This window comes from Eptesicus fuscus, chromosome 7, assembly GCF_027574615.1.
Source record: "Eptesicus fuscus isolate TK198812 chromosome 7, DD_ASM_mEF_20220401, whole genome shotgun sequence".
Lineage (NCBI taxonomy): Eukaryota > Metazoa > Chordata > Mammalia > Chiroptera > Vespertilionidae > Eptesicus > Eptesicus fuscus.
The window spans coordinates 89,767,987-89,792,771 of record NC_072479.1 but is presented as its reverse complement, the minus strand read 5'-3'; the positions used below and the strand labels follow the sequence as shown (position 1 = coordinate 89,792,771).

The following is a 24,785-nucleotide window of genomic DNA, read 5'->3' as shown; positions in this document are numbered from 1 at the left end:
CAATTTAATTTTGTTCTATATATTTTCAGAGTACTTTGATATTTGGGATAATCTGACAACACACGAATTCTAATTGCTTTGTTCAATCCAGTCATTCTGGATATGTTTGCTGAACTAACCTTGAATGACTTGGTAAACATAGTTTAAGGTTTTCATATCAGTATGCTATCATTCCAAATGAGGTTTTTGTCTTAAAACCAGGATGGTTAGCATCTTTCATATGCTTACAAGTACCTGATAAACTCTGAAGATATCCCTAAAACTGTGAATGACAGGTTAAAATAACTCAGTCATTCCAAGCTGGTGTTGTTCATTTTTGAAGAAGGACATACAAGGCTTTCAAGCCAGAAGTGACTGGAACACCTGCTCTGTAGCCCTCCAGATACATCTTAAATTACTGTCTGTCTTCTGAAGTTTTTGGCTTCTTCCAGAACACAGGGATTTGGGGAGAAAAGAAAAAAAAAAGCGAAGGGATTGACAAAGAGAACAAGATTTACTATTCCCCATATCAACCAAAAACACATTTTTCTGGACCCTTATATTTAATAACCCACCAAAAATCTATATTGTGATAGATATAAATATATTATATTATAGAGGTTATGAAATACTGTCCAATTCTCCATCAGAATTGATCTCTTCAAGTGCCCCAGTTAACTTCTAATTAGCTCCCAGTGAAGGTTGTCATGACAACGAACTGGCAGATTTAGTCAATGGGATTTATCTGATATTACCCTACAGAATCTAGCTGCTTTTTTTTTTTTTTTTCCTTACATGTTGGCTAGTATACTGGGGAAAAAAGAAAACTTTGTATGTTCCTTTCATTTCTCAACTTTCAAATGTTATGAACTAATCTGCCAATTCACCTAAACAAATATTAGTTTTTCTTCCATTGAATGACATTCTATCTTATAAGAACTTACAGAACTGAAACACATCTAAAAATGCCCCCACTTAAAGCTGAAGAAGCTCTTTCTAAGTTCGATAATAGAACAAATTAAAAAATACAGAGGATAACATCAGGACTGAAAGGAGTTTGTGCTCCTCAAGGACTGACCCACTCACAAATACCATTTGAGTCAGGACATGAAAGCAAGCCCCAAACCTTGGTTAAGGCAAAATAGGTCCTCTGGGTTCTCTCTCTGCCTATATTGAAATGCTCCCTTGCTCCCCCCTCCCATTCATTCCTAATTTGTTTATATGTATAGCCAACCTATTGGTTCAGATACTGGGCTCACTGTGGTCAATTTGATACATACATGTGATCCCCAGGGAAATTATGCTGACTTTCACTCCAACCTAGGGGCACATCTCTCCATCTCAGAGCAATACTTGAGTGAAAGGATCATTTTTAGGAAGGAGGGGAAAATTAGTCCCAGGAAAGGACTTGAGTCCCATAGCTTTAGGTAGAGCACAACCTATAACTATTACTCTTATGGATGCTCACTCTCCTGTCTTAGACAATCTAAGCCAAAGAGACAAATGGGCGCAGGGGAAAAATTATCATTTTCCATATATAACCTATAAAGTAATGATTCAAGGATGATTTCAGTGAAGAATATTCTAGACCATGGCTCAGAGACAGCAACCTGCTGAGTTTGGTCTATGACTGAAAGACTATGATTGTAAGTGATCTGCAAAGGAAGTGCAGAAATAAAACGAGAGACAAGTTTCTCTCCAAAACAGACATGAAAGGGCAACCATAGAATTTAGGACAAGAATTATATATAAGTGAAACCTCATGAGTTTGAGATGGCTGATCCATTGGGAGATTTGTTATCAGTACGCAGTATTTCATTAGTATCATTAAATGTCTGGTAATTCTTGTTGTAACAGTTGAGGGCCCTGTAAAGGATGTGTAACTAAAACTCTAAGGCATCATCTATATAATAAAAGCCTAAGGACTGTTACGGAGAAACAACCAGAACGACTGGTCGCTATGATGCGCACTGACCACCAGGGGGCAGATGCTCAATGCAGGAGCTGTCCCCTGATGGTCAGTGTGCTCCCACAGGTGGAGCGCCACTCAGCCAGAAGCCGAGCTCACGGCTGGCGAGCGCAACAGTGGTGGCGGGAGCCTCTTCTGCCTCTGCAGTAGCACTAAGGAGCAGCAAGCCAAGCAGTAAGGAGCAAAAGGAGCAGCGAACAGCCAGGCAGGAAGGAGCAAGGGGTCCCAGACTATAAGAGGGTTCAGGCCGGGCTGGAGAGACACTCACCCCTCCAGTGCACGAATTCCATGCACCAGGCCTCTAGTTTCTATGATAAATGCAAGCACAGAGCACAGGAAACGTAAATACTGGAAAGATGCATTTTGCAAAGGCTAACTGTTCTTGCCTGATGAATCCTCTTATAGCTGGGCGCATTGCTTTCACAATAATGAAAAATGCACTTACGGTACTGTCCTGGTAAATTCAGACTGAAAAAAATGCCAACATGTATAGTCTGAAAATCAGGAGAATTGCCAACATTTACACTTTCTCATAATGAGTGAATGGATGAGGAAAACAAGAAAACAGAAAGAGCCCTACTCATCCTATTCTTATTTATTTATTTATTGTCTAAAGTTTTACATATGTCTCCTTTTCCCCCAACTAACCCCCAACCCGCCCCCCCCCCCAGCCATTCCCACTCCGGGCAAGCCTCCACCGCCCCAGTGTCTGTGTCCATTGGTTAAGCTAATATGCATGCATACAAGTCCTTTGGTTGCTCTCTAACCTTTCCCTCCCCTGCCATTTGTCTCTGGATCTATTCTTGTTCATCAAATTATGTTGATCATTATATCCCACATATGAGTGAGATCATGTGATATTTATCTTTCTCCCACTGGCTTATTTCGCTTAGCATAATGCTCTCCAGTTCCATCCATGCTGCTGCAAATGGTAAAAGTTCCTTCTTTTTTATAGTGTCATAGTATTCCATTGTGTAGATGTACCACAGGTTGTTTTTTTTTTTAAATATATTTTATTGATTTTTTACAGAGAGGAAGGGAGAGGGATAGAGAGCTAGAAACATCGATGGGAGAGAAACATCGACCAGCTGCCTCCTGCACACCCCCTACCGGGGATGTGCCCGCAACCAATGTATATGCCCCTAACCAGAACCGAACCTGGGACCTTTCAGTCAGCAGGCCGACGCTCTATCCACTGAGCCAAACCAGTTTCGGCTACCACAGGTTTTTAATCCACTCATCTGCTGATGGGCACTTAGGTTATTTCCAAATCTTAGCTATTATAAATTGTGCTGCTATGAATATAGGGGTGCATATATCCTTTCTGACTGGTGTTCCTGGTTTCTTGGGATATATTCCTAGAAGTGGGATCACTGGGTCAAATGGGAGTTCCATTTTTAACTTTTTAAGGAAACTCCATACTGTCTTCCACAGTGGCTGCACCAGTCTGCATCTTTAAGAATTAAAAATGTTCTGTAACCAATTGAGTATTAATCTAGCAGAAAGTGATTTAAGAAAAAAAATACAGCTGACTAAAAGTTAGGGAAGATCCTAAAAGATCTTTCTGAGGAAAACAAACACAGATGGGACCCAAGGGGCTGGAATCCAGTCAGCAGAGTTGGGCAGAAGACTGCTTTTTTTTTTTTTTTCCTGTTGTAAACATTGTACCACCATTTGATTTTTAAGAAATTGACCACAGTAACTACAGAATATATGTCTCAAGAAATTGGATTAATGTACAAAATGGAAATTCACAGAGCACGTAATTAGGAAAGAACAGCATTCCCTGCTCCTCTATTTCCATAAGAGGTAAGGAATTTCCACTCCACTCCTGGAGGAGGAGGGCGCTTCCAGCTGTTTTTGGACCCATCACTAATTCTTACCTGACTGGTTTGGGAAAAGCAACAGGGCATGCTAAACTCAGCCCCTTCTGGGTAATGTGAGTTTATATTTTTGGATGTACCCTGCCTGCAGGACTCTTATCCTCTGCTCCTTGGTGCAGTAAGACTGGCAGGGGCAGAAGGGGAGTGGGGGCAATAATGATGCTGACATTTTGATCTCCATGTATCCAGTTCCTGTTTATAGAGTGCAGGAGAAATAGGACAATGATCCTCTCCTCCAGAACACTAACATCAGTGATCATGAAAACCACTCAAGTCAGAGAAAGACAAGTATCACATGATCTCACTCATATGTGGAATCTAATGAACAAAATAAATTGTTGAACAAAATAGATCCAGGGGAACAGAGGGAAGGCGGGGTGGTGGGGGGCAGGTGGGTGGGTGGAAAGAGATCAACCAAAGAACTTGTATGCATATATGCATAACCCATGGACACCGACAACAGAATGGTGGAGGTCTGGGTCAGGGGAGAAGGGTGGGGGGGGGGGGGAGGCATGCTAGAACGGGTCAATGGGGAAAAAGAGGACATATGTAATACTTTCAACAATAAAGATTTTTTATGAAAACCACTCAACAGTATGAACTCTGTGATCATATTAATAACACACTGTAAGGATAATATCTCATTTTTTAAATACTCACTGCAGGATATGTTTATTGATTTTAGAGTAAGAGGAAGGAAAAGAGCAGGAGAGAGAAGCATTGATGTGAGAGAGAAACACTGATTGGTTGCCTCCTGCAAGTTCCCCGACCCGGGATCAAACCTGCAACCTAGGTATGTGCCCTGACTGGGAGTCGAACCCACAGCCTTTTTTGGTATATAGGACAATGCTCCAACTAACTGAACCATCGGCTGGGCAGGATAATATCTTTTTTAATTAGGAAAAATATATGCATTGAAAAAGTCTGAAAGACATATGCTTCTCTGTATTTTCTAGTTTTCCTTCACATATTACTTGGGTAATAAACATGCTCACATAGACTTAGAGTGAGAAATGACAAGTAATGTTATAAAGTTGCAGAGCATTGTTTCTTCAGATTCACAGTTATACCTGAATGATGTCTCTATATTGGTTTTGTTTCCATTCACCATAAGATTCTTATAATTGGTGTGCTTAGAAGAGCTTTGAAGGAAACACTACACATGTGCCCAAAGTTGGGTCATACCTGGTACTTTACGTAGAGACAAAAGAGGGCAGAACCACCACAAAGTTCAAGTAGAGATATGTAATTCTGCTCCGATGAAGTATAAAATAATTTGAGGAATTATGTATAAGGACATCCATTCTGCAGTAGAAAGGTTTTCCATTACTTAATCACTTACTTCCAGCTCTTTATCAATTGTTTTCACTTCTATTTCCTGTGCTTCAGATACGTTTTCATCTGGAGTAACTTCAGGAACTGCTGGCAATGATATCTCAGCTATTTGCATAAGATTTGATAGTTTCTCATGAATTGCAATAACTCTAAAAATAACAAACATAGATGCATTTTATTTGAAAAGTTGCGAAAGGAATTCATTTATTCCCAGAATTAATAATATGTGTAAAGTAACTCCTCCGTTACTTAACATTTAGTTTCTGGCATCCCTAAACCTAATTCATTCAAGTGTTCCTTCATTCAAGAAACACGAGAAAAGAGGCACAGGTCAGCTGAGAGGTTGTCAGCTACCCTCCTCTGTGAAGGCCTCAGTGACAAGGGCATGTCCCTAACTTTAGTAACCCTACTATTGATCACGAACACACCAAAATTAAGAACATTTTGGGATAAAAAAGAATCCTGTCAGTTTGATTACCTTGCAGAAATTATAATTATTTCCATCATGTGGTTCTGAAAAAAAATCCTGCTGTGTTTCTGGATGGAAAAGGCAAGTACCTAATTTCCTAGTTATGTTGCCTAGCTCTGCTATCATGTGTACTATGCTAGGTCTTCTGCCATTTTATTAAAAAAAATTGCACAATAATTAAGAGTATGCCAGCTCTTGAAACATTGCTTATTTTATTCTCTTGTGCTGATACCCAAGAGTCCTTTGAAATGAAAATCATGGAGTATGGCCAAGGCTCTCCAGAGAAGCACCGAGTCTGTTGTTCTCAAATCACCTACTAGGTGCCTAGCAGGCAATGAGCTGACACTGACAGAGTTAGTAATGAAACTTGACCTTTTAAAGTATGTGCTTTCAAAGCATTGCCTGGCTTGATCATAGCAATAACCCTGAAAGGTAGGCAGAATAGGTATTATTTCCATCTTACAAGCAGGGAAATGGAGGCTGGGGTCATAAGGGCGGCAGAATCAAAACTAAATTAACTAGGTAATGAAAAGAATAAGAAACAAACAAGGAGTTTGGTAATGTGAAATGAGAAAGGAGAGAAACTAGGCATGAGCTGAATCAGAGAGTATTAACTAGGGAACAATATAAAATAGATTAGATAAAGAGGAAAAGGTAAGATAAGTGATGTGGTGGAGTCTGGGCTTAATTTTGCAACCCAACACAGAGCTACATTAAATTACTTTTTAAACACACCACAAATATTAGGCAAAACATAGTATAGACAACATTCTGTACTCTCTATAAACTTCCTAAAGTGTCAGGAACAGTTCCTCCAACTACCCTAGGTACTACTCTTATTATTCTCATTTTTTCTGAAGAGTAGACTGAGGCACTGGCATGTCAAGTAACATGCTCAAGGTTGCAAAGGTAGTAAGGGACACAACTGGCATTTGGACCAAAGCAGGCTGGATTCAGAGTCTGTGCTTTTGACCACCTCAATATCATACTCCTAGCAATAACCCTGAAGGGTAGGCAGAATAGGTAAAAGAAAGATTGTTTTTCTAAAAATGTCTTCAAAAAGTTCTCCTGTGGGTTACCTTGTATATTACTGAAACAGCTTGTTCTTATGACAAGATCCACAGTGAAAGCTAGATTGTGGATAATCCATCTATACTCGCCTGTGCAGGGGAACCCATAAGGAACCAACAGAGGTACTGCTGTAACTGACGCAGCTAACATCTGAAATCTTCAGGGGCTTCAGGTTATATGCATACAACAATAAAACCTGTAAGAAAATTAACAGTTATATAAAATGTGACATCAAAATCACACTGCCTCAAGAAATGTGGCATCACTTCTCAACATAATACCATCTACACTAATAAAAGGGAAACATGCAAATTGACCATACCTCCCCTACACCCACCAGACACGCCCACCAGCCAATCAGGAGCGAGTATGCAAATTAACCCAACAAATATGGAGGCGGCCACAGTGCTGGAGCGAGCAGGAGGCTTGGGTTGCCCCCAGCGATGGAGGAAGCCAAGCTTCCCACCCACCCTGGCCGGCCCTAGCCTCCGCTCAAGGCTACAAAGTTTCAATTATAGAAGATAAATAAATCCCAGATACCTGCTTCCAGCTGGCCCTGGCCTCCGCTCAAGGAGGCGCTGAAAAAAAAATAAAAAAGAACAACAGGAGGGGCTGGGAGCTTGGGTCACCAGGGGGAGTGGCCAACCTGAAAATAGCCCTCAGTCCCTCACCCAGGCTGGCCACACCCCCATGAGGTGAGGGTCCCCGCTGGGGGGCTTGGCCAGCCTGTAAACAGCCATCAGCCCCTCACCCAGGCTGGCCAGGCACCCCAGCGGGGACCCTGACCCCATGGGGCCATGGCCAGCCTGCAAACCACCATAGTCCCCTTGCTCAGGCCACCCCATACCACAAGGGAACCCCCACCCTGATCCAGGACACCCTTCAGGGCAAACCAGCCAGCCCCCACCCATGCACCAGGCCTCCATCTATACTAATAAAAGGGTAATATGCTAATTAGACTGTGAGACCTTCCAGGAGACCTTCTGGACAGTCTTCTGGACAAAGCCATGGTGGCGGGGCCAAGGTAGAAGCAGTTGGAGGCCAAGAGGGGAGAGCAATTGTGGGTAATCAGGCCAGGATGGGATGGCAGTTATGAGTGATCAGGCTGGTGGGGGGTGGGGTCATTGGGGGTAAGCAGACCAGCAGGGGGGCCAGTTGGGGGCAAGCAGAACATCAGTGGGGGTCAGTTGGAAATGATCAGGATAGTGGAGGGGGGCAGTATGGAGTGAGCAGGCCGCAGGGGGGCAGTTGAAGGTGAGCACGCCACTGGGGAGGGAAGGTGGAGGCGAGCAGGCCAGCAGGGGGGGCACTTGGAGGTGAGAAGGCCGGCAGGGGGGGCATTTGGGGGCAAGCACACTGGCACGGGGGGCATTTGGGAGTGATCAGGCTGGCAGGGGGGCATTTGGGTGCGAGCAGACTGGTGGTGGGGGGCAGTTGGGGGCGAGCAGGCTGGCAGGCAGAGTGGTTAGGGGCAATCAAACAGGCAGGCAGGCAGGTGAGCGGTTAGGAGCCAGCAGTCCTGGATTTCGAGAAGGATGTCCGACTGCCAGTTTAGGCCCGATCCCTGTAAACCATCAGTAGGATATCCTTCGAGGGGTCCCAGATTGGAGAGGGTGCAGGCTGGCTGAGGGAAACCCCCCGTGCATGAATTTCGTGCACCGGGCCACTAGTTATATATATATAAAAAGCCAGCAACCTGAACACTGGAACAACTAGAATGACCAGTCGCTATGACACCCACTGTGGACAGTGAATCGGCCCAATCTGGGGGTGGGGCCTGCCGGCCAAGGGGCCTCCCTCCACCCCTCTCCCTGGCAGGCCCCGCCCTGATGGGCCTCCCCACACTGATCAGGGGCAGGGCTGGCCGGCCAACTGCCTGCTGCCCCTCCCCCAGGCCAGCCCCACCCCTTATGGGCCCCCACCACCCTGATTGGCCCACTGCCTCTCCCCCAAGCCAGGTCTGTCCCCGATTGCCTGTCCAAACACCAACTGGGGGTGGGACCCCACCAGCTGTCCAACCTCCCATGGACCCTCCCCTGGCCACTGAACCCCCCATCAGCCCCCGACCTCAATCGGGGGTGGGCCCCACCAGCCAATTGCCCATGGCCCCTCCCCGCAGCCAGCCTGGCCCTGATCGCCCTGATCAGGGCGGCTGGCCAGCCAACCTCCTGCCATCTCCTCCTCCTGACAGGCCTGGCCCCAATCTGCCACGATTGGGGCCAGGCTGGCTGGATCCCACTCATGGTCGAATTCGTGCACTGGGTCTCTAGTTAACCTTTAAAAAAAGTGTTTCTTTAGCCCTAGCCAGTTTGGCTCAGAGGATAGAGCATCAGCCTATGGACTGAAAGGTCCTGGGTTCCATTCCAGTCAAGGGCACATGCCTGGGTTGTGGGCTCGATCCCCAGTATGGGGCATGCAGGAGGCAGCCAATCAATGATTCTCTTTCATCATTGATGTTTCTAGCTCTCTCTCCCTCCGCTTTCCTCTCTGAGATCAATAAAAAATATATTAAAAAGTGTTTCTTTGAAAGAGAAAAAAGAAGGCCTTTCTTTCAATTTACTTTAAGAAGAAATGATATGAACAAGAACTGTGCAAAAGTTATGAGATGAAAAGAAATGCTATTTGGTACTAACATTATATTATGTTTGAAGAGTGACATTTCCTACTGCAGGTAAGTTTAAATTCAGCCTTTGAGAGCTCCCTACAGCAAGTTCTAAATGTCCACCTGGTGAATAGCTAACTGTTTCTTGGTACTTCTCAAACTGTTCTTTTCCCATAGCAGTCATAGCTGTTTCTCTGTATCCACTCACGCTATTCCCTTACTCTTCGCTCCATTTATTCAACACACACACGACGTTCCAGTCCCCACCTTTAAGATGAAACTTCTCCTAATGATTCAGGCTCCAGTAGTTTTCCTGTTGTTTGAATTCTGACAATTCTTAGAATCATCCTACACAATACAGCACTTGTTTACAGTCATGGGTTCATAGAATTTGAGATTCATAGAACCTTAGAAACGGTCTGCTTCTGCGTCTCTCATTTTAGAGGTAAGAAAGTTGAGGCCCAGAGCTGCCAGACCAAATGGACTAGTTAAGTACTTGCTTTTATCTCTGCTTCCTCACAAATCAAACTAAAATAAGAGTAAAGGGATTTTTTTTTTAAGGCATAAATCCACAAAGCCAGAAAGAATAAGTGAAGAGGTGAGGCAGACGAGATGTTAATACTTGGAATGATGGAAAGCACTTGGAAGAGCGTAGCTGACTCAGCAGAGGGGAAAGGCTGTGTCAAAACTGCCTTTGGAGGGGTCGCCAATAACAAGCATGGGGATTAGAGGCATCAGAAATCTTAGACAACCACCTTCCCATCCCTTCTCTGAGTCCATGATAACAGGAGACTCCCACCTTTCCTTCCCTTCCTTTCTTTTCCCTTCCCTTCCCTTCCCTAGTCTCCTCCCTGCTAGCTGAACCTCTTCCATTTTGCTCTCTGCTGAGGTTAAATCATAAAAGATCTATGCTCAGGAACATTAGGTATATGTGAGAGTGCTGAACTGGAGAACAATGGAATTAAGTGAAAGCCTGTATTCTGAACAAGAGAGATACCCTTCCCCCACTCCAGCCCCTTCCCAGAATGTATGAAACCTGACAGGAGTCTAAAAAATCCTCTTACAGGAAATTGACCAAAGAGAAAAGACCTACAGAGACTGAAATCTCAGCATCCTCCAATAAAACTGCTGGCTACAGCAATTATCCTGCAATGAGGCCTATGGATCATTAAGCCTGACCTGACATGCTTCTTGGTGTCTCCACACACGAATGGATAGCCAACCGTCACTAGATGTGAAATGAAAAGGAACTTGGAGAATCAGTTATAAGACAGAGGGCAGAAGAAAACTTCAATGGAACAATAATTAATTTCCTCAGAGAGAAGAAAGGCAATATTGCATCTGTGAAACAAGAGCACAGTGCTATTAACATGAAGCAATAAAAGAGATGAGAAAGAGCTCTTAAAAATTAAAAAATATATAATAATAACAACTTAATAATCAATAAAATATTTGAAGAATATAAAGTAAGCCTACATTTAAAAACATAAATAGGGAGTATGAGAAAAGAAAACACTCAATCTCAAGAGAAATTCCAGAAGGTATAGATATAATCAGATTGAGAAAATTATCAAAGGGAAAAAATCTCCATTAACTGAAGAATATACTTTCAAGATTGAAAGGGGCACCCAAACTATCTAGCACAACGATGAAAGACACACACCCAGGCACATCATGAGATTTCAGAAGCTCTGGGGATCTTCCCGAGGAAAAAAGTCAAAGAACTAGAATCAGGATGGATCAGACTTCTCGGTAGCAATGCAGGATTGCCAGACACAGCAGAACAATGCTCCCACATTTTGAAGGGAAATAATTTTCATCCTAAAAGTTTATGCCTAAAAAAAACAAGGTATTAAACATTAAAATTATGACCTTTTGTCAGATATTTCAGGTCTTTTTACTTCCTGTGTCAATCTATCTGTTGCAACCGTATTAGCATCGCAAGAGCCTGTAGTCATGCTGTTGGCCATTGGCCAAGCCTGAAAGACATGTGCTAATAATTAATCCAGTCCTGTCCTAGGGTCTGAAACACACTGTGGGCCAGCCTGCGCCATCCCGCCAGCATTTTTTGCTTAGTTAGTAACTGAGTTAGATGTGTCTTATACAGAAATCAATATTAAGAATTAGAGTACTTAGGCTCCCGTTCCTATTTTTGTCACTGAGGTGTAGCATTGTTGCTCAGCTTATATGGGCCTTTGCTTCCTGACCTGTAAAATGAGAGTGTTGAACTAAGTTCACGCTCTCTTAGTTTCTTTTCAGATCTGACATTCGACTTGGGTGATACCAAGAGAAGTCAGAGAAGGTTTCCAGTGTAGCCTACTATATAAGCATCCTCCTAGGAACTCTGGATGCTCAAAACAGTGACATAAAGTAGAATAAAGCTAAAAATCCTAAGGGGTCATCTTGAGACAAATTTGGGCAGGCAATCAAACCTTTGGTCATGGTGATATCTTTTTATTATTTTATTTTATTTTTAAAATCTTTTTATTGATTTCAGAGAGGAAGGGAGAGGGAGAGAGAGATAGAAACATCAATGATGAGAGAGAATCATTGATCAGCTGCCTCCTGCACGCCCCTGCAAATGGGGATCGAGCCCACAACACAGGCATGTGTCCTTGACTGGAATCGAACCTGGGAACCTTCAGTCCGCAGGCCAATGCTCTATCCACGGAGCCAAACCAGCTAGGACTAGTCATATCTTTTTAAGGCTCAGCTCTAGCTGTACATCTCTCTGACTTATATCAGCCATTCTTTTCATTGTTGCTGTGTTTCTTTGTGTGTGTGGGTATTTTTTAAAAGCCCATGTCTGGGAGGTTCATGAAAATGCCAGTCCCTGGAAGTCTTTCTGGTGTCTGTCCCTAGAAAATACTGAAATTGATCAAAAGATGCTTCATTTGTATCAAAGTTCTAGTGAAGAGCTTACAATGTGGTTCTACTATATTCTACTAATTTTGTCAAATAGGATAAGATAATTTCTACCCTCATACTTAACAAGTTATAAACTTAACTCTAAAGTATCATGGTATGAAATATTTAGCCCTCTGAATTATCTAAAAATTTTATATTGAAACTAGAGGCCCAGTGCATGAAATTCATGCACTGGGGGTGGGGGTGGGTTGGTTCCTCAGCCCAGCCTGTGCCCTCTCGCAGTCCGGGACCCTTTGAGGGATGTCCGACTGCCAGCTTAGGCCCAATCCCCAGGATGTCCTGATCCCCCTGGGGATTGGGCCTAAGCCGGCAGCTGACATCCCTCTCGCAATCTGGGATCCCTTGCTCCTTACCACCCACCTGCTTGCTCTTTATTGCTCGGCTCACTGCTCCTTAAGCGCTGCTGCAGAGGAGGGAGAGGCTCCCGCCACCACCGCTGCACTTGCCAGCTATAAGCCTGGCTTCTGGCTGAGCGGCACTCCCCTTGTGGGAGCACACTGACCTCCAGGGGGGCAGCTCCTGCATTGAGCATATGCCCCCTGGTGGTCAGTGCGCATCATAGCGACTGGTCATTCTGGTTGTTCTGCAGTAATGGTTGCTTAGGCTTTTATTATATAGATCCCCAGTCCCAGGATTTCTACTCTGCTGCCACCAGCATCCGTAGTTCCCACGGGCATTTCTGCTTCGGTGTGGTAGGTAAACTAAAGTGGACTGAGAAGATGAATTAAGCAATGTTAACTTACAGTGTTGTCCAATGACTGTCTAAGTCCCTAGAAAGTCCAAAGCCCTAAGTCAGATATTAATTTCCATTACCATCCTTCCCAGAGGCTACACGTGCCTACAGCCAGACCATGGTCTGAAGACTCCACACAGCACCACACTTAGGAATGCAGACTTGGAGTCAGACTGCTCCAGTCCTGACTTCATGCCTACTGGCATTCCTCCATCCTGTGTCTCAGTTTCCTCTTCTATAAAATGGGGCTAATGATAGACAGAATCTACCCTAGAGAGTCGTTATGAAGCTAATAATAAGTAAAGTGCATGGAACATAGTAAGTGTTCACTAGTGCTATTACCTTGTGGGTTTCATGAGCTTCAGCCAGTTATTCAACATGAAACCAAAGGCCTATTAAAATGAGCAGTAGATGTATGCTTGAGTAAACCAGTATTTGAATAGTCAAACAAATTTCAGTGTTACCATCCAAAAGGATAGAATCTTAGGTCTGAGAAGATCTAGCCTACCCAAGTCAGTATTTCCTGATTTTTTTTTTTTTTTTTTTTTTGCTGAGATTTATGGCAGCAACTATATCTTTTATTATGGCCCAAGAGATACATACTAATTGTCAAAGGGGAAAAAAAGTCCCTGAACGAAAAAATGGGAAAACTGTACGTTCTGAGTCTTTGCTTGTGGCTTAAGAAAAATCACTCAAGCAACCTGTTTCAATCAGAATTTGTTACTTGGTGCTCTGCTTCTAATCTCTGTTTACACCAGTTCGTGCTTCCATGTTAATTGTAAGACATGGCTGTTGATGGGTGAAACCGTGTTGTTCTAATTATGAACCGCAGATGTAGTCTTAGCATTAACTTCTCAGATCATCCTGTTCCAGATGGCTATGGGTGTGATATTTCTACGACCTTGTGAAATGAACTTTATAGTTGGTACTTTCTTCCTCATTTTTAAAAAGCCAGCTGCTTGGGTAAACATTCTGCTTCCCAACTATGTAATCTCTCTCTTTCCATGCCCACTACGAATGGATGTACTCTTATCACGTTGTTGGTTCTCCTGCCAGCAAATAAATAAATTCTGGCATATGCTGAAGAGTGACCTAAGACACTTCCTATTTTAACATGTCCATCATGAGACAACAGTTTCAGAAAACATTTTCACTTACTGTATGTGGTGCGTGATGATATTTTTTTTCTTGTATCTAATTTCTTTTTTAAAAATTACCACTCAGCACCCACCATAGTGACTCCATGACCCAGGGGTATTCTCGGAACTATGATCTGAAAATGACGGCACTAAATTTCTCAAAGCAGATGATAGATTTATTATTTCAAAATGTATATGGGATATCTGGCAAAGATTTGACTTGGAATGGGGTGGAAAGGCAAGTACTTTCAAAATGTGAGAAATAGCTTTAAATGTCCCTGGAAGTGGTGTCTTAAAGCTTCTCTGTTTGTATGAGTAAGAAGAAATATGTAATTGACCAAGAGTTAGCAGGGTTGCCAGCCTGAGGAAGCAGAATGGGGGGCGGGGGTGCTAACTGGGAAAGGGTGCTGGAGAGCAAAGAGAGGTAAGCCCAGGAGGTTCGCAGCCTAACAGGAGTCACAGGAGTCAAAGGAGCAGCAGAAGCTACCAGAGGCGCTGCTAGAGGGGACAGCACTCAAGAGCTGAGAAATGCAGAAACAGGCCAATGCAGGAGACAAAAAAACAAATAAAAATGCTAAACAGGGCAAAACTTATGCAGCCAAGGTTTTATGGGGAAAAGCCTGAGGCACTTCTTAGAGAGCAAAGCAATAAAAGGAATTCTGTCATAGAAAGTTCCTCTGTAAAGGTCTGTAGTGACCAACAGCTCCATTTTTAAAAGCTTGACCTCTCTTCAAGACATTCCTAGAATCTGAATCACTCTTCAATCTCCAAGAGTTCAAGGACTGATATTGAACTTGCTCCCGAACACGTGCCTCCCTCTCCTCCTGCCCCTCAGTTAGCTCTATTGCAAATGCACATGGACATAGATATCGAAAAAGGTAAAGATAATAAATATTAAAATAAGGAGTTACATGTGTGATACAAATTTGTAAATAACATTTACAGGCAAACTAAGGTTTTTTCCCACCAATTTGCTATGAACTTTAATTTTGGTGCTTAGGCACAGTTTCCTCTCTTTTCTGCACAAGGTGGGTAGCTAAACACTCTATAAAGAGATATTGTTGCTAATCTTTAAAAGGTGCCATTAGAGGGGTAAAAACATTTATTAACTTTAGACTATGTTAAGTATGTATGTTGTCCTGACAGTACCCACTATAAGCACAGAAAAGGAGTAAATAATTTCAAAACTCACATAGAAACAAATTAATGATAAAAGATAATCAATCCAAAAGAAAGGAAGAAAATTAAAAACAGAAGAGCTAAGACAAGTAAAAACACAAAGTAACATTGTAGATTTAAAATATTAGTATTTAAATTAAATGTAAATGTATTAATATCTCCAGTCAAAATAAAATATTGTTAAACTGTCTTTAAAAATATCCAATGCATACATCTTATTTAAAAACAAAATTAAAACACAAGTACACAAAAGGGTTGAAAGTAAAAGGTTGGAAAAAGATACATTAAAATAACTCCACAAGAAAGCTTTTTTCCTCCAATAACATCAAGTAAAACAGAGTTTATGAGGAAAGATCCACATTATTACAAAAAGGCTCTGAATCACTTCATAATGATAACATTCTCAATTCACCAAGAAGATAACAGTTAGCAATCAGACTGCACCTAAGAATACACCCTCAGATGGTGTAAAGCAAAATTTGACAAAACTACAAGGAAACAGTAGATGACAACAATCACTGTGAGAGACTTAAACATACTTCTTTTAGCAATTGATTCCAAAAAAATAAAAAGGCAAACAAAAATATAAAAATCAGCAAGAATATAGAATATTTGAACAAGGCTAGCCAAACTGACCTTTGAGATATATATGAACAACTGCCTCAACAACTGAGGAGTATCACATTCTTTTTAAGAGAAATGGAATATTTACATAATAAACTCTTTCCTGGAGGAAAAAGCAAGTTTCAACAAATATCAATCATACAGAGCATTTTACAGGCGTCCTCAAACTACAGCCCGCGGGCCACATGCGGGTGTTTTTGCCATTTTGTTTTTTTACTTCAAAATAAGGTATGTGCAGTGTGCGTAGGAATTTGTTCATAGTTTTTTTTTAAACTATAGTCTGGCCCTCCAACGTTCTGAGGGACAGTGAACTGGCCCCCTGTTTAAAAAGTTTGAGGACCCCTGCCTCAGAGCAACATAATCTAGGAAAAAATAAAAAACGATAACTAGAAACACTCCATGTAGTTCGGAATTTAAGAAAACACATCATGAGTCAAAGAAGAAATCATAGAAATTGAAAAACGATTTTTAACTGAATGATGATAATACTATAAAAAATATGTAGGATAAAGCCAAAGCAATGTTTAGAGAGAAATTTATGACCTTAAAATGTATATATTAGGAAAGAAAGGCCTGAATATTGAGCTAAACAGCTATCTCAAGAAGTCAGTAGTTAGGAAAGTAAAGTAGTATATATTGATTAATAAAATAAAACTAACCAATAAGAACCTTTGGTGACTATGATCAAGAAAAAGTACACAAATAGCCAATGTAAGAAATGAAAAGGGACACTTCACTACAAACATAGCAGATTAAAAATGAGAAAATTTTTAAATAAAATGGGGAAATTCCTGGAAAAAGCAACTTAAACAAAACTAACTCAGAAGAAATAGAAAACCTCAATGTTCTATAAATAGAGGTTTGGCACAGTTACTAATTATTAGAACAGATATTGTCCCAAACAGAACTGTTACCAACTCTGAACCAGTACATTAGTAAAGACTAGTGCTTAACAACTACCTCTAACTATTGAGAATTATATCACTAGTCTTATATTCTCTCTCTCTCTCTCTCTCTCTCTCTCTCTCTCTCTCTCTCTCTCTCACACACACACACACACACACACACACACACAGCTAAGAACAGATGGCTTCACTGATGAGGTCTTACCAAATATTTGAAGAAAAGGTTACTACAAATTTCACCAGGAAGAGAAAAACATGATTATATTTATCAACTCATTTTATGAGTCTAGCAAAAGCTTGAAACAAAATAGTATCTCACAAGGCAGTATGAAAAGGAAAATTTATAGCCCAATATTACTCTTGAAAACAGTGGCAAAAATCCAATACAAAACATAGTAAAAACTGAATCCAGTAAAATTAATACATTATGACCAATTCAAGTTTATCTCAGAAACACAAGGTTGATTTAACATTTAAAAAATACAGTAACATATTAAAGACAAAAATCATAAAGTCATCTTAATAGACACAGTAAAATATTCATGATAAAAATTCTTAGCAAAGTGTCAGTAGAAAAAAAGACTTCCTTAAATGTGATAAAGAGTAATTACAAAAAAAAAAAAAGTCAAACATTATGTAATGGTGACACCTTGGAAAATTTCCCTTTAAGATTAGGGAAAAGGAAAATGATCTCAGCTTGAAGACTTTCCTAGGATTTTCTTGGTCAGATTTATTCTATTAGACAAGATAGTTTCTATATTGCTCTATTTTTTAGTCTATATCAGAGGATATTCTCTACTCTGAAAGTTAACCATTCTCTAAATATAAGATTCAGCTTTGTAATTATGTTTCTTACCATAGGTTCTACTTCCCTTGGAGGTCTTTCCAGGGGAGGGATGTACCATTGGAAGCAAAGTTCTTTGTTTAAAGCTTGTATTGCCATATCTGATGAAACCGACTCCACAGTACTTTGGCTGGAAAGCAGCTTTAGTGATACAATGGAATGTATGGAACTGTCACGAGCTCCCTGGGGAACAAACCAAAACATCAGTTTAATTGCTGGTAATGAGTTCACTCACTATTTCAAACATTAATTTGATATACATTCACTATGGGCTACACTGGATAAATCTGGGAATCTTTTCAGCTTTTGTTATAGATGTGGATCTTAAAACTGTCCCTGGTTACCATGGAGAAGATTCTCCTACAGAAAAATATGCTTTGAAACCCAGAGGACTCAATAAATGTTTTTCACTTTGGTGAGTCTCCCAAATTAAAGACCTAGAAGTGAAAATGTCCATGCCATCATTTCACTCTCAAGGTCGCCATGGATTCTAAGAACATCCTCTTCTACATTTTTCTGATTTATTTAATGGAGAATCTACTGAGAGTATGATCATAATTTATTATCTGTTTTCCAATGTTATTTTTTGCAGTGCCATAAGTAAAATAAGATACAGCTTTTGCTCTAAAATGTTAAATTCATTGTTCTCATTCTCTTTGTAAATCTGGGCCCAGCTTCTTTGATGAAACTTTGTCCCTGAATCAAAAGTTTTCAAGAATCATAAGTGCTAGAATGTAGTTGGCAATTTCGCAAATTATTTACTTAGTTTTTTTCAGTTGATTGATATCAACAAAATAAGTCTAGCCAGAGAGATAATAATAGTGTTAATAATATCTGAAGCCTAAAAAGGATCTTCTTCAATGGAGTGTGAACTAATTTCAAAATTAACTTCTTGTTATTTCCAATATTACATCATGGTGGCGGGGAAGCAATTCTACCACCCTCTTGACATCTAAGTTATCTCAAGGCTCGGTGACCAAGGGGAACATGTCAGTGGCCAGAAAGAAATGCCTGTTGTTTCTATAAGGCTTTGTACCTTCCCTTATTTCTGAGCCTATTCAAGATATAAAAGGCTGTCAATGCAAGTCTTCAAAATAAAATAAAAAGAGAAATAAAGACATTGACCTTTCAAGTTGTCTACTGATAAAAGAAAAAAATATGTCTTGACTGAAAGGTAATATTAAATGTGAAAACTTCAAAAATGTCTAGAAACTATCATAAAAGGATATGATAAGCCAGAATCCTTACTTGTTAGCACTATGATACTAAAAGCACAACCAAAATATACAACAATCAAAAGTATCAGAGTTAAATAATCATTTTAAAGTGCTTAATTAAGATTAATTCTGCCCGGTTGGTGTGGCAGTGGTTGAGCCTTGACCAATGAACCAGGAGGACATGGTTGATTTGGGTCAGGGCACATGCCCAGGTTGCAGGCTCGATCCCCAATGTAGGACATGCAGGAGGCAGCCGATCAATGATTCTCTCTCATCATTGATGTTTCTATCTCTCCTTCTCCCTTCTTCTCTGAAATCAGCAAAAATATATATTTTTTAAAGTAATTCTACGTCAGGCAGTTCACCAAAAAAAGTCAGATGAACAATTGATTCACAAAAATAATTTATCATATTTTCCATATCTGCGTGTCTTTCTGAGGTCTGATAACTCTTTTGGCAACGAATTTATATTTAATAACTAGTTCAATGGAGAAAATAATCAAATAGCTTTCTCTTTAATATATACAGTGTTTACTAGCATTGGCATGATGGTCTAGCAATGGTGAATTTTAACAGAAGTCATTAACAAAATAGGCATGTAATTTTCCATTATCTTTGAAAACATTATCTAGCTGCTAATGGGATTAATTACGTCTGCTAATTGATGGGATATACTATATGAACTGAGTACTTTGATATGTTTGATTTATTCATTGAAAGGAATGAAATCCAGACCTGTCAGGAAAACCCTTGCTTGCCACAGTTCCATAAACAACAAATCACTTTGCACAAATATTTGACCTTCCACAGACTGTCACAGGCACAGTCTAGACATGGATAATTCAGCATTGTGCACAATTTTAATCATATCCTTCTGGGGGGAACTTTTAACCTGATTTGTGCGGCACCTTTGTCTGTCCATCACGCAGCTTCAACAGACCTGACAACATGCAGACCCACAAAACTGAGGAGCAGGACACACAGGGAGGACAGTTCTGGTAAGGCATCTACTCCTTCGTGGGGCGGGGGCGGGGAGAGGGGTGCGTTGGAGTAAGGGGGAAGAAGCAGGTTTAAGTAGCAAATCATGGAAGGAGTTTGGTTGAAACAGTCTCCAGAGTGATTAAAGGCTCAAAAAAATGTCATTATAAAAATCAACCAAGCTTGGAGATTATTATTTTTTAAATCCAAAAGGCTTTGTGCATGTTAGCTGTCTCCCCCAGTGAAACAAACACATGATTAGGTGGCTTACACCTGTCAGCCAAGCAGCAGAGATTCCCAGAGCTGACTATCCTTGGCGAGTGTTACACTAATTATACCAAAAAAAAGAGCAAAGAGGGTGAAACAACCCTTTGATAACATTGCTGCCACTAGAGATGTCTCATGTAGCTACAATATATTCAGGGCTGTACATTGGAGCACTGTCCTGAGGAACTGGGTAATGAAAGGCTGCCTTTAATACGAAAATGCTCAAGCAGAGATCCTTTCAGAACAGTGTTGAAGAAGACACACATACTAATTTCCAAACTCCTGTAAAATATTCACACGAATGCACCTGTTTACACTACAGTTCTGAGCCTTCCCATTCTCTGGCCCCTACCCCAAACGCCTGAGGCACCTGGACACTAGAATCCTCAAAGGCAGTCTCAGTTCCCAGGTGGGTAGGGGAGTGAATCAGAATCTGGTGTTCGCTGGAAACTATTTCATCCCACCATCTCCCGCTTCCATCCCTAGGGAAGTCCAGGCATTAACATTACATTCCTGCCCTTACCATCTCCTCTTAGTCATCTCCCTCGGAGAGAGTTACTTGATTGGTGAATTTGGAGAAAAGAATTTTGGATATGCATAGTTCTGCTCTTATGTCTTAGGAGCGAATGATTTGTAGGGAGTGAATATTCTATGCTCCTTCATATGCCATATTTTAAAGGGGACTGTGTCCCCACAGATTTTAAGAAGGCCTGTAGTGACCAAAAACAAAACAACACATGGCTGGATTGGTAAAGCTGTCTACTTTGCTACTGACTGCTAGGAAGCCTATTTTCCAGTAAATATAACTATATCCTAAAATGTCAACTTTATGATTCATAAAGGCAAGCATGTTTTAATCCCAATCTGTTTTACTCTCTTATTTCTCATATTATTTAGAATCTGGGCAGGAAATGACAATGCTGCCAATACCCCAGTATCTAGGAAATAATTTGAAAAATTCTCCCATGTGGATTCCAATACATTGCCCTGGGGACAACTCCATAAACCCAACTGACAATCACTTCTTTAACTGAATTCTTAAATATTCTTGGTGGGTCTTCCCACTACTTTTAAAAAAAAATCATAATATATTAACAGTCACCCACCACTCTCTTGCTCAAAACAGTGATAAAAAAAAGTATTATCTACCTAAATTATAAGGTTACTAGTAGGATATAGGTTATTATTTTCTAGTAGGACAAGATGAGCAAAGGTTCTCAATTTGGAACAAGCCAATTTTTCAGGTCACTTCTCTGAGATGGTTGACAATAGAAACATGGACAGGTCTGGCATGGGCAAGATTATAATTGCAAAAATTAAAGTGCTATAATGGTAAAGTCCAAAGTAAAAATAACTCAAAATAAATGAGTAATTTTTTTCTAGTTTTAAAATAATTCTATGCAATTGACTTGATTTATTCATTTCACAAATACCACTGGAAACTTACAATATACTATGTCCACATGAGTTTTCTATTAGAATCTCAAACTCTGTATCTACAGAGCAGAACAAACCAGCCTCCTCCACAAATGTTCTCATCCTCCGGCCTCTGTATATATCTGCTAACGGTGTTACCATGCCTTGAGGATCACAGACAGAAGTTCCATCATTGGAATAGACTTTGAGCATTTCCTCTTCTTTATTGTCTTGATAGGGACACTAAGGTGTTGTTTTGTTTCCAATTTTACTTAAGCAATATCTTTTATATCTACCCTTTCCTTCCCATTTCTAAGATCATACACTTCATCATCTCTCTCTTAGATAACTCTCTTTCATCTATCGTTTGCCAATCAGCCCTACCAACTATTCACAAAATAACTAATAGATTTAAATTGTTACATTCTATCTGCTACTAAACCTGCCATTTTCTCTTAAAAAGCATCTATGAAGTTCTGTGATTTTCTTCTGTTCTAACTATACCAATGTTTCTCTGCTACCACAACAAACAATGTGCAAGGAGGAGGCCTTATCGATTTCTCTTTCTCTGCCAACTAAGACTATCTGGTATACTGTTAGTATTCAACATATGTTTGTTGAAGATACCAAATTGCAAATACACATTTCTATTTTCAATACAACCCTTTACTTTTCAGTATCTTCCAATTCATCTATTTTGGTAGCTTATTGAAACATTATTATTATTCAAGACCCTAGTAGCTGAAAAAAAACTTCATTTATACTCTCTCTTTTTATTTCTCTTCAATGGGTAACTTAAAAGAAGTTTCCACATTACATATTTTGGGAAAGTCCATCCAATGTAATAACATTTTGAATAAAAAAACACCCACAAACTTCAAACTTTTAATTTATTTAAAAATTTTACCCTACTTACTCACATGTATGATTCTAAAAAAATACACACAATGAATGATTTTTATTATGTATTAAAAACAAAGAAATTGGGCAAGGATTTACAAACTCTCAGTCTAGTGTCCTTCATATAGTTATAATATTGAAATTTGTGTGACTTCTGAGCAAAATGACTGCCAGAGAGATGTTATTTGCAGGAATAAAGAAAATTCTGAGGCATTCTGAAGATTTATGAGATCAGCCAAACAGAACATTTGAAATGTGAACTTTCCTAAAAATCAGGATGTTTGATTGGCTTCTTGATATGGTGAAACAGAAGGGGCCTCCCGGGACTCGGAGGGAACCTAGAAATCTTCCTGCCAGCATTGAGATTAACATTCTCCCTTCAGAAACATAAGGATGGCTTTAGAAGTTTTATGACAACCTCTAATGTTTTAAAACATTACCTTGGCTGATGAGTCAAATAAGACTTTTTCTAAAATAAATGGGGATTCCAATCCTTGAAATAGTTCTCTTGGAAATTCATCAATACAAGAGGAAGAATACAGAAGTAAAAATCTTTTAAGGAAGTTATGCATTTCTTTTTGGCGCAAAATCAACCCAGAGTTGAAAAGGGACGTGAGAAGTGTATCATCTGGTAAAGAAATTCCAGAATCTGGCTTTGGAGATGCTGAAGGAAGAAAAATACCGTGATTTAGAGTTATATTAGATAGCAGAATGGTCTCAATATTATTGGGTTTTATTCACTAACCACTATCCTGTACCTCCCACCTCAGGTCCCAACAACCATCCTCCATTTTTAGAGCTTATACACTAATGGAATTGCCTTTTGCCACAGAAAGGAAAGAAAATCTCAGAAGCATGTAAGGATGTTAATTCAGGCTCCAAGTTTTAATAATGTAAGATATTCTATCTTGTTGGAGGCTCTTCCCCCTCCCTCAAAGATCTTAAAGCAAGAATTCAGGTGCAGGTAACTTATTTGAAGTGATCTAAGGAGCACAAGTGAGGGAATCGGCAAAGTGTGATAGAGGAAAGAAAAGAGCCAATTAGAGTGAGTTAAGTAATGGGCTACAACTATGAACAATGAAGGCTCAGTCCTGACAGGGGCCTTCAGAGAAAAGAACTATCCATCACGGGACTGGGAAGCTGGAAGGTTAACCAAGCAGTTCCCTCCTTCATTAGCCGAAGGCTACTCCTGGATGTGTGGAATCCTGGTAGATGGTCCTTTCTTTAGGCCTCAGTAACTTAAGAGAAAACTCAGAGCAGAAAAGCAGTACACTGTGGGCATCTGACATGGGAAGTGCCAGCAGGTGAATTCAGAGGTGAGCTGAGCTGATATGGGGCAGGGTCTCCTGCACTGGCTCATGTCCACTACCTTCACCACTGAACTTCTATTGTTCTCACACCTACTGCAATGCACCTTTTACCCCTGATGCCTTCTGAGTGCCTGTTTCAGGAGTTAGCAAACTCCTGATAACTGTGCTTAGCCACTCAGCGACTATTAGCCCTGCTGGCTTCTCTATCACTAGAACCTGGGGTGGGTCTAATTGAATCACCAAGTTCATGGGCACAGGTTAAAAAACAATAATATATATTGGCATGAAACCACAAAAGGGACTGATGTAAAGAAAATTTTACCAGTTTTTCTGGATATTCTTTAGATACATCAATGATAAAACAAAAAACTTAACAAAACAAAACAACTTCATGGAGTTAAATATCCTATCTCAAGCCATACATTTCTTCTCTTTTACATACCAGATACTAAAAGATTCTCTCCATAAAGCTAAACATTAACCTTCTTCATTTTATAAGCTTGTCAAATTATGATCACTTTGGTTCTTTTGTGTTGTTAATCCTCACCAAGGATACTTATCCATTGATTTTTGGAGAGAGTGGAAGGGAGAGGGAGAGACAGAGAGTAAGAAACATCAATATGAGAGACACAAATTGACTGGTTGCCTCCTGCATGTGCCCCAACCAGGGTTGGGGATCAAGCCTGCAACTGAGGTGCCTGCCTTTGAATGGAGTCAAACAGAGGACCCTTCAGTCCAAGGGCCAACGCTCTATCCACTGAGCCAAACTGATTAGGGCGATCACTCTGGTTCTTAACTGTTTCAAGGCATGGGTAGATTTGGCAGTCAACAATGTTTTTAAGTGCATGAAATAAAACATATGGAGTATCAAAGGAAATCAATTATATTGGAATATTATTGTATTCAAAGGTCTGTGTGTCTCAGGTTAAGAACCTCTGAAATTTTTGTCTTCTGATGAGAATTCACTCAGGAAGATATCAAAAGTATTTTATAATTCTAAATAAGAAACATGACCTAAACAGAAATAGGAAGGATAT

The 24,785-nt window shown here is 40.4% G+C and overlaps 1 protein-coding gene across 1 annotated transcript in view; it reads right to left on the bottom strand.

Annotated features, from left to right (window-relative positions):
• Positions 1 to 24,785, bottom strand: part of CFAP54 (cilia and flagella associated protein 54) — a 247,148-nt gene that overhangs the window by 24,815 nt on the left and 197,548 nt on the right. The window contains exons 63-66 of the mRNA XM_054719381.1: positions 22,879 to 23,102; positions 17,673 to 17,843; positions 6,796 to 6,902; positions 5,174 to 5,315 (exon numbers count right to left, since the gene is read on the bottom strand). Coding sequence (XP_054575356.1) covers positions 5,174 to 5,315; positions 6,796 to 6,902; positions 17,673 to 17,843; positions 22,879 to 23,102 — 644 coding nt within the window. The remainder of the gene's footprint in view (positions 1 to 5,173; positions 5,316 to 6,795; positions 6,903 to 17,672; positions 17,844 to 22,878; positions 23,103 to 24,785) is intronic.